We start from the raw sequence: 10939 nt of genomic DNA on the forward strand, positions 1-10939 counted from the left end.
CTGTCTGTGTAATATATTTTTAAACTTTTAGTTTAAAATTCATAAAAACTAAACAGCCTACAGTATTTTTAGTCTTTATTTTACAGTTAAAATATATGTTTATCAAATAAAGTCTAATGTTACAACTAATCAGGGATCCCTTTAATAATTTTGTATAAATGAATCCAAAGAAATGAAAAAATATACAATAGCATTGAGTACAATAAATCTTTATATATATATATATATATATATATATATTGTTGTTTATGTTCACCCTGCTAACTTTTTTCTATGTTGTTTTAAGCAGCGTAGCATTATGTATCACTACTTTTTTAGTTTTATCCCAGCAGTCAACAGGAGAAGCAGGGAACAGCATAAATCACCAATTGACAAAACATACATTTTTAGGCTTCAAGAAGAAATCAGAGTATCCAGATAAAAACCCACGCATACACAGGGTAAACACTCCTTCTAGAAAGACCCCAGTGAAAATGGATAATTAATACACCACCAAGCATCTCCAACAATAAATAATTTGTTAAGATGGCATATTTTAAGTATTTTCAAGTAGAAATACCTGCGAATAAAATGTGACAAGACATTTAAAAATGTCCATGAGTTTTTCCTAAATGGGGACCAGTAAATTTTGATTAAATTGAAACATTTCAGTGATTTTACAGCTGCATAAAAGAAGCTTATTAAATGAAACTATACTAACTTTACTATTTTACTTGCCTTATAATAACTGTCATTTAGAGTGCTGCAGCCCTTTTCCCAAACGTCTCTACTTTTCAGTGTTGTGAAGCACAGAGGGAGGTCCGATAACTCCAAGTGCAGAATTGCTTTTCCTCCACCAGGTACATATTCTGCGCTCCTTTCAACACCATTGGCTTTTATATTACAAATTAAGCAAGGTCAGCTTGACTCGTCACCATAGAGACAAGGTTACTCTGGGGAAATGATTGAGTATTGATCCATATCTCAAATATGTGTCTGTGAATGTGCTCTTTATGAGGTGAAACAGATTTCATTCCCACAGCACATCCAGCAATTTACTCATGAACAGAACTAAAAGCTTTTATATTACTTTTTTTACACCCTACCAGTTGTGTTTTCTCCATCAGATTTTTCCAACATTCATATGTAATAGATCAAAATGCTTGTTGGGATTGGGTGACTTTCGCAATTTATGATGATCCTGCTTAAAAAATAATACCGTATCAGCCTCAGGAAACATTTTTTTTCCTCCTGTTTTTATCGTCATTCATTCCATCCAACCATATCCTTTCGAGCTTTCAGATGACAAGCACACAGGATGAGTTTCTGCTCACTCTATGCCTCACAAAAGCTTTAAAATACTCAGGTGGGAGGACTGAATACTCCTCACTGGCTTCCTCCTGGACTGGGTGGCTAATGTAGAGCCAAAACTGCAAGCACTGCAGCATACAAGGAAGAAAAAAAAGGGAAACAAAAAAGCAGGGGGGATATGGTCAGTAAGAAAGACAAAAAGGAAGTTGCTGGGCTGTAAACTTGTCGATTCTGAGCCCATTCCTGTGGTGGAGCCATCTGCTGAGGGAACAGTAAGGACGGTCAGAAGTGCAAACCTTAAGCCAGGAGCCACATTTACAAATTTATTGTGGAAATAAAACCACTGAAAGCCCAACTTGACTCCTAGCAGCAAAAAAAACTGGGCTTCCAGCACGAAACAATACAAACCTACTGGATATTTCTAACTTTGCTACACTGTAAATGCTTAAAGTGGCAAACCCTCGATCAGTTTCACAGACATGAATTCATCTTCATTTCTCCAAACTGAGGTTGTTCAAAAAACTGTCTATAACAGTTCAGACATTAATTGTTCATAACTTTTTCACAAAAACCTACATCTAAAGATCTGAACTATTAGTTTTAATTGGAGCTTATGCAAAAATAAATATTCAATATGATTTATAAAGGGGAGAAATTACAGGTCAAACAGCTTTAAAGCAGTGTACATTAGCTTAAATGAGCTGGAAATGATTCTCTCATCAGAACATGAGTGACAGCTGACATAAGCTGTGAGCAAGAGTCAAAATTTCACTTGTTAATTTGACAGCGTGCAGCAGCGGTGATGAAWTGCCTTGTCTACTGCATAATCTTTTGGCTGCCTTTAATTTTGACCTTTACTTGGGWTTGAATGCTGCTGTAAAATACAGTAAAGACAGAGAATGCGGATCAGCCTCTATTTCTATTCTTCACCGTGGCATTTTTAGCAACACATACAGCTCTCTTCCCACAATCTCTCTCCTTAGTTTCCTCTACTGTCACATATTCTCCTCTCTCCTGCCTTTGCAGCTCACCGTCTCCTCATTTCTTCCCTTCTCTTTCTAACTGCATCTCCTATCCTGGAGGGGAAAAACTGCTTCGCTAATGACATGTGCAGGCTGTGAGTTGCAGAGCAGGATGTTAATGTTGCGTGAGTGTGACACTGTTTAAAAGGAGTTGTTATTCTCAAGATTCCTTCCAGCTCCAGTGTGAACATGCACCAATACACAAGTGTTATTTGTGCACTGCTGTGATGCCACTGCCTCACACATTTTGCAGATGACTGAAGCCCCTTTGTTCAAAAAGTAGGCACAGAGTGACCCCTGCTGTTGGACAGTGTGAAAGACTCTGACTACAGATGGCTCAGAACATGATTCAAATACTTCAAATTATGACACAAAAAAACTTAATGCCACATGAAAGCATTGAGAACCTAAAGTTGGCATTATACACTGCTTTAAAGCCTGCATTTTACATCACTTTCAGCAACACTCCAAGACACAAAAAACCATTTGAAGTCCACCTGTACCTCTGTAAATCAGAAAACAGAGCCAAAAACTCAAAAACCTTGTAGACTTGTTAATCTGCACATTCAAACATAGTTAGGTGAAATAAAAACTAAGGATATGCATTTTTTTACAACCCTACCCTTACTTTATCATCACAGTGAGAAGAATGTTGTCAAGCAAAAGATGAGCAAAACTAGAACCATTTCAATCGGGGGGGGGCTCATGTTATGGTGCACCTTTCTTGAAAGCGTCAAAACTGGACGTTGTTTAGATCAAGTGGTTCTTTATTATTAAATGTTTTTGAGTCCAAAACCTTGTATATTCAGGCAGCATTCAATTCTCAGATATTAAAAATGAGATCTGGGATGATTTCTGGTTAAATACATAATGGTTGATAAATTGAAACAAAAATACCTACAATTTTACACCCAATCTCTCAAGTCTACCCCCACAGCTTGATAAATTGTCCTTATGAGAGCATGAACTGTCCATCTTACTTGCCTCTACATGGCTCTGTAATGGATCTGTATGCAGATTCTCAACCAGTGACTGCTGGTGAGAAACACCAGCTTTCCATRACCCAGGAACTAGCAGGTAAAACAAAAAAAGTAATGGATAGATCTTGCATTATAAAAACATTCATGCTGTGTTTATGTGGCTTGCTACAGGCTGATTGATACTTTTCATGATTTGGTCCATTTTGTTTTAAATTCCCATGAGGGAGTAAAAAACATTACTTGCATGATGACTTTGCAGTCCACGATACCAGGAACTATAAGCTTCTGAAACTTTCTTCACAGGCACCTGGTCTGGAAAAGTCCATGTGAAATCTGGTATGCCCAGCAGGAGATCAGGTTGTGCATTGTATTTTTTTTCCCGAAGATGAGAATAATTGCCATTATTTATTGTTACTCCATTCAGAAATCATGTGCTGTCCAAAATATCAACATTACTGTCCTCAGTGTTCTTTATCCTTAAGATGTAAACTAAGTCTTGGCCAAAGACTAATTTTTCTGTAATGTCATGCATTGGTCAAAGTTTTGGTTTGACCATGTTCCTTCGTGAAAAACTATTAAATGATGGCATTGATCTTTTTTTATATATATATTTTACCATCTACACAAAAGGCTTTGTAAGTCTGAGGAACACAATGTTGAGCTGAATGATTTTATTGGCCTTGAACATCTTTTTGATCATTTATGGGGCTTGTACTACCGTACATAGAAAAGTAGTAACTTGAGCCATCTGTTACTTTGACTAATGTGGTTTCTACTTAGTCCAGTGCAATTTGGTTTGCCCAAATTTGTCATTTAAATTATATATTGTCTCAGTAGTATTCCATAGTGTTGCCTCATTGTAGGTAAGTCATCACAGTACAGCCCCGACAAGGTCTACCAAGTACGTAAAGTCATAAAACACTCATCATTCCATGCCAGTTTCTAAAAACACCAGGCTGAGTTGTGACCATCTTTTTCCTCAGACAGTTTGAGTCCATTTGGTCTAGATCAGTCTGAAAAGTCTGCAACTCCAGTGGAACCATTTTAATAGCTGTATTACATGTTTTTAAAATGAATGCTGCTGTTGTGAGGTTTTAAAAAAGTGGGTTTGATTATTATAAAGGAGATACTGATTGACTTCTCACAATGGCCAGTCTATGGGTTACAAGCTGCTGCCGTTAAACCTTCAGCTCGACTTGGCTTGCTAAGATCAGAGCGACGAGTGAGTGAGACCACCCACTGGAAAGACTTGGAACATGTACCAGGTCAATCTCTGTAGGGTTGAGTCAAACCCATGTAAAAAGGACAGTATCCATGTTAAAGCACTATCAGTGATTTTTTTAACATGCCAAAGCTGCTCCATGAAACAGGAACAACCCTATACTATATCTAAGATGATTTAGAAAACCAAAAACCAGCCCCATTTTCACCATGAGTAAAAGGTTTTGATTTGTTTCCCCACAAGACACAATAAGACCAGAAAAACAATGAAATTAAACAATTTATTCAACAAAACATGGACATTAAAAGCAAGGCAAACTGAAACAAACCCTAGGCGTTCAAAATCTTTTGATCAAAAGTAATCAATATTTTACAGATATGGAACAAGCGCATTCAACGTGGGCTTTAAAGTGGAGGAGAAAGAGACACTTCCTGTCAAGGGTCTTACATTGTACATACGTTTTAAACCGACTTTGTTTAAAAAAAAAAGGGGGGGGGGGGTGTCAGGAAGACAAATGCAACCTGACAAAAGGAATACAATTCACAAGTACTATTTTTATATTTGTATTAAATGTCAAGAAACACAGAGGATGTGTAAAATTTTTCAAAATAAAACAAAAACCCATTAAAAACTGCTTTCTAAGTGATATCTGGCTGCCATCTAGATTAATAAATCTGATGAAAATTCGATGAACCACAACTATCCTCATCCAGCCAATAAAACTGATGGGTAAATAAACAACAACAAATATTTCTCCACTCATTAACAAGTGTATTTTAGGTTCATTCGTTAAATAAGCCACAACATATTTGTGGTTCACCTTGTTTTTAAGCAGCGATGTGTCAGGTTCAGGGTAAAGACGGGCGTGCGCTTCCACTTCTTCCTCCACAAGATATCCCAGCTTCCCCTGTTGAGCAAAACGGCCACAATGTGCAATGTTAGCAAAGRTCCCACAACAACTACTGCTACACAACTGTAATATTTACTAGCCAAACATATCGCTCAATTTAATCATGGAGGAAAGTTTAACTCTTCCAGAACAATTGCCAATTATCCAATAAACTCATAACTCAAAAACAAATTCTTAAAAAAAATTAGCAATCTAAATTCCATAAGATCTTATGTTCTGAATTTGTGACAAAAATATGATATTCCCTTTGCCATGTGAAAGAAAGCCCCTAAATCCACAGAAACACCCAACTAAAGAAATGTGACTTAAACAGTCAAATAAGGCTATCATATGCATGTCAGTGACAATTGTAGCTGATGGCAAAAGGTATATCAAATAGGTTGTCTCTGATAATTCCATTAAATAACTCTCCTCCTCCTTACAAAATATAAAAGCAAAGATGACAAAGAATACACACAAGCTTTCAAATGCATGATCTAAAAAAGTACATAAATGCTTTTTTTTCCTGGCAGTCAACAGCATTCAGAAATGGATGTGGGTAGAGAAAGGAGTACCTGGGGTGAGTACCTGCACAGTTTGACAGTCAGAGTATCCAAGATTTTTAATTTGCCCTTTTTCTCATGTGGTCTCGCTCACAACACCAACGCTGTGTGAGGTATGGAAGTCAGCTGCAATTCATTCGATAAACCCTACCCTCCAGTTAGTTAGTGTCCTTGGGCCCCGTGGTGCTATAAACCCTCACCCACCCCCCAAACACACAGTGCATGGCATTATCAGGCACATTAAGCTGGAGAATAAATCCATGGCATTTGAGTTAGAATTATGGCAAAAATAAAGTGCTTGTTTTTCAAACACACCTTAAACTGAAGGCTAGGCTAAATGTGTTCATGTATTAACACATAAGGTAGAGAATTTTGCATAACATCATATATATGTAAATATCATAAACATATAAACACACAATGACTGAACTGCCTCTCTGAAAGGCGTGTGCCAAACTTGTTACATTTTCCTGTTACAAAACAAGAAAATAAATGAATTAATCAAAAACAGGTAAACACAGCTGCTTTTTGTTTGGATCTAATACTTTGCCTTCTCTTCTGCCATTTTGTCCACAAAGTGAAATACACATCTGTAAGGGTCAAAAAACCGATACAAAACGAGGGGTACCTCTGGGCATGTTTGCTCAGGGCTACACTGGCCTTTCCCTCTTGGCTTTGTGTGCATGTTTGCTACCTTCTTCTCATTCATCGGGCCTAGTCCTTCATCTTCAGTGCATACTTACGATGCACTAATCAAAAACAGGATAAAGATATTTGCATAGAGTACATAAGACAAAAATCAGAGTCATTGAACTGAACATAAACAGGGTGGAAAGGCTGGGACGGGAGGGGTGGGAAGGTAAAGGGAGGAAGGAGGGGTTTGGAGGAGGGGAGGGCGAGAGGGTGGGTTGAGAGCCAAGGGAAGTGAAGAGGAGGACGCACTTACCTGAGCCTGATCTGAGGTCCTATCAGATCAGTTTTAATTGGACTGAGTGTCACCTTCAGATTGGAGGAGCTCTTGCTGGCCGTTAAGCAGAGGGGTGGAGGCAGCTGCCTCAGTCTGCATCGGTTCTGGATCTGATGAAGCCTTAATGGCAGCTGCATCACTTTCTGTGTGCTTGTCTTTCTTAGAACTGCTCTTCTCCTCTGTTCCCCTACGGTCTGACGAAACATCAAACACATATTTCTATTAGATTGATCATTCAGATGCAGAAAACTGTTCTGATACAAAAAAGGAAATACTGGACAAAATGATCAAATAGGTTGAATTCTACATGTAGATTCAAAAGAACATAAAAAAATTCCTTCCTACCTTTGTCTTTTGACGACCGCTCTTTATCTTTCTCCTTTCCCCGGTCTCTGTCCCTGTCTCGTTCTCTGTCCTTGCTGCGGCTACGACTGCGGTGGCGGTGGGACTTGCGCTCGGCGCTGCGGGACCTCTTTCTGTCCCGACTACGGGAGCGGCGTTTTCTGTCGGAGCGCTCTCGACTGCGCCTCCTCTCCCTGTCCCTRTCTCGGCTCCTGGATAGAGGAGAACAAATTATTGTAATGTTAAAAATTGAGTATTAGTTCTGTCTTTTCTTCAACAATCTGCAGGGTCATTGTGGTGATGCACAAATGTAATGCAAATATGGGACTTAGTACAACTTTTATGTTTTGAGGTGTATGACTAAATTTCTACCAACAATTTTTCCTTACAGCAGAACTATTTGCATACATTTAGCATTTCCTGTTATCAAATTAACAAAGTCAAGTGAAACTTTTTAGAACACTAAGGGATTCACAGCTTTCTGAATGTTAACTGATAGGCTGCTGTACTTTGGTTTAGTAATATTAAAGTTCCATAAAAATTACATAAAATTACATTTCAAGATGATTGTATCCTTTTGTCAAAAGCAGAAGACAGCCAGTAAAATTGTGGGGTAAGGGAGAAAAAGGGAGACAGTCCAACACACCTGCTGCGCTTGCGTTCCCTGTCCCTGTCTCTGCTCCTGGACCTGCGGCGATCGCGGGACCTGCTCCGTTTCTTCTCTGATGTTCGGCTGGAGTGACGGCTGTTGGAGTGGCTTCGTCGCACCCTCCTGTCCCTCTCACGATCTCGCTCCCGCTCTCTGTCGCGCTCCCTCTCACGCTCCCGCTCCTTCTCCCTCTCGCGTTCTCTCTCCTTTTCTCGTTCCTTCTCTTTCTCTTCCTCCTCCTCTTTGCGCTTTTTCTCCCTTTCCTCCCTCTCACGCTCGCGCTCCTCTCTGTCCCGTTTGAGGGCTGGGTTTTCACCCTGCGGGTCCTCAGAGCGGCGCCGCAGTTTTTCCTAAAAAAAAATTATATTTCTTATTAAGAAAAAACAGCAGACTTCAAACAGTTCAGATGAATTATCTCATGTAAAAACAATCACACATATCTGTTTTTGTTGATCACCTCTACAAACGAAGATTACACAATTCATAAACAAATGATAAACTTGTGATCTTACGTTCAGCTCCTGTACAGTAGATTTTATCTTGGCATAGCCCATGTGCTGCTTGCCCATTAGGTGGTCATCCACTCTGGACTGCGCGTCACCCACAATGAGGAAGGCCCCACAGACTTCACACACCTCCATCTGTTTCTCCTGAGCTGCAAAGCTTTCAATGGTCTGAAGAAAACACAATATTGCGTTAATCTCACACCAACAACAACTAAATAAATTATATACTTAACAGTTTTCCCAAATTAAACAATTTTCTACTAACTAAAAATAAAGATACTGACTTTGGTTACAAACATTTTCTACCAGTCATCTTATTATTTTAAGTTATATTGAATTGTTTTGATAGAATAACTTGTGTTTGTAAGGAGCATTACAGAAGTAACACCTCCAATCCTGAACAGTGTCTGCAGGCTGAAAGATGTTGGACTACTCACTGAGGGCGTGGAGCTGAGCATTTCCCTCTCTTCTTTGAGCTGTTCCACCAGCTTCATCATCCCCTGAGCCTCCTCCACGCGACCCTCTGACCCCAGCTCCTCAATCTGTGCAAAAGCAAGTGCAGCAGGTTAGTTTTGTAACAAAACAAACTGAAATCCTAGATTATTTCAAAATACAGCTGTGCAATATGTTAGCCTGCTTAGACAACTGTTTAAAATTACTAAATAAATAAGGTCAGCGTTTTTTTAATTACTGCAAACTGTATTACATTACATGCAAATACATTTAAACTGGAAATATTTACTTGTTTGAATGCCTTTAGAAGTATGAGCATTTTTAAAAATGTCTTTTGAGGGGGTAAAGTTGGCTGGAATAAAAGACTTATGGTAATGTTTATTAACACTGTAGCCCTTTTCTATGTCTTCAAACTGTGTCGATATTAAATTATAAATGTAGCAGGAACAAACCTGAACAACCASGTCTTCAATCTTCTCTGTTAAAACATTGGCCTTCTCTTCATTCTTTCCTGATGGACCAGGACCCTGGAAAAAAAAACATATTTCAAACTGAATCAGTGTTTTTTTCTCTCTCTTTTGAGTTTATGGTGCCATACATGTATAACATTTTCATCAAAATAACATCACAAACCCCTGAGCTCTGCTGAGCCTGGGAAAGTGCAAGCCGAGCATGCCCTCTACGAATCCGCCGCTCCACTTCAGCTAGGAGGGACTGCAGATACCGCAGGAAGTCTCTCTCATAGCCCTCTTTCATAAACCGAGAGCTCTTCTCATACCTGATATAAAAGAGACGTTTTGTTAGGTGGAAAACATGAAGCAAATCAAGTTATTCTTATAATCTCAAACTGTTCTTACGTTTTTCTCAAATTTTCATCATGAATTTTTTCACAAGGACCTGAAAAACAATAAAAAACTCAGTTATTTTAAAGTTAAACCAGCTGTTTACAGAGTATAAATTAGTAATCAACTTACCTAAATCAGAACGCGTGTTGGTGAACAGCTCAGCTGGACAGAAGCCACACAGATAATATCGACAGACCTAAAAGAAATAAAATATAGTTTGTATTAAATTCTAGTTTTATAGTTGATTTATCAAGCGTTTAAGAAAGAATAACTCTGTAAAATGAGTGAAAAAAGCAATGTATGACTTATCAGAGCTTTGCCGTAGTATCACTACTTTCAAAGTCTTTTTTATCTGAAGGGATGCTTGACTTTTATACTATTTTATAAGAAGTGAATGAGTTCATAACAAATTCATCAACTTAGTTTTGTTTAAAACGGTTGTAAAACTATAATTTATCGTAAATTATGTACCAGGGACTGACGAATACCCAAACACAAGAAATCGTGAAGACTTTATATTGTAACAGTTCTAATGCTAATCACATATTAGCCAGTCATAAGTAATCGTTACACTGAGTTCTACTGAACTAGCTAGCTGTTAGCAAATGGGTGTTATTTCCGCTAGCACGCATGTGTCGTCCTCTAAACATCCGCTGTACGCACTCATTTCTCCACCGATTAAAAGTGACGCGTACCTAGATAAATTAGTTAGCTGACTGCTGCATCCATTGGAGACTGATATTAGATTGCACAAACATCATATTGGCTCAACATATCAACAACACTGCTAATGATAGCTCTAATGCTAACTTACGCTCTCGTCGTCCCATCGAACGTTGGACCGCTTCTCGTCAGGGGCCAAGTTTCTGTCTCGGCCCATTAACTCATCGAGCAACTGGGCAGCAGAAAGCATATTCTCTTGAAAGAGTGTATGCTAATTCAGTGAACTGCTATATAACCAGACAAATCACTCAACAGTAGACGCTGCGCTAAGTAATTCTAACCAAAATGGCAGACGCTGTACAACGCCCGCTCAGCAGACCACAATGAGATGAACCGGAAGCACTAGTGCCGATGCGCGGAGGGATACTTCTTCTTTTTCTTCCTGTTCTGTGGGAGGGATACATTATTATGAAACATTCTCAGTGGTCTATGGTTGGTGTTAAATGTTTAACAATTTTCTAATTTCCAAAAGTGTGTGTGTATATATA

General features: G+C 38.7%; 1 protein-coding gene across 2 annotated transcripts; it reads right to left on the reverse strand.

Moving 5' to 3' along the window:
• Positions 1-4778: 4778 nt before the first annotated feature.
• On the reverse strand, positions 4779-10793 carry luc7l3 (LUC7-like 3 pre-mRNA splicing factor). 2 transcript variants are annotated; one of them, XM_014020909.1, is made up of 11 exons: positions 10543-10779; positions 9858-9924; positions 9741-9780; positions 9517-9661; positions 9336-9410; positions 8868-8972; positions 8437-8598; positions 7922-8274; positions 7279-7487; positions 6913-7127; positions 4779-5421 (listed from the first exon to the last, which is right to left on the reverse strand). In XM_014020909.1, exons 1-10 carry the CDS (start codon positions 10639-10641, stop codon positions 6946-6948), a joined length of 1437 nt encoding a protein of 478 aa, XP_013876363.1. In that variant the 5' UTR covers positions 10642-10779; the 3' UTR covers positions 4779-5421; positions 6913-6945. The 2 variants fall into 2 exon arrangements, with proteins under 2 accessions (XP_013876363.1, XP_013876362.1); XM_014020908.1 differs by having other exon boundaries at positions 4779-7127; positions 10543-10793.
• Positions 10794-10939: the final 146 nt, after the last annotated feature.

Source organism: Austrofundulus limnaeus, unplaced genomic scaffold, assembly GCF_001266775.1.
Source record: "Austrofundulus limnaeus strain Quisiro unplaced genomic scaffold, Austrofundulus_limnaeus-1.0 Scaffold271, whole genome shotgun sequence".
Lineage (NCBI taxonomy): Eukaryota > Metazoa > Chordata > Actinopteri > Cyprinodontiformes > Rivulidae > Austrofundulus > Austrofundulus limnaeus.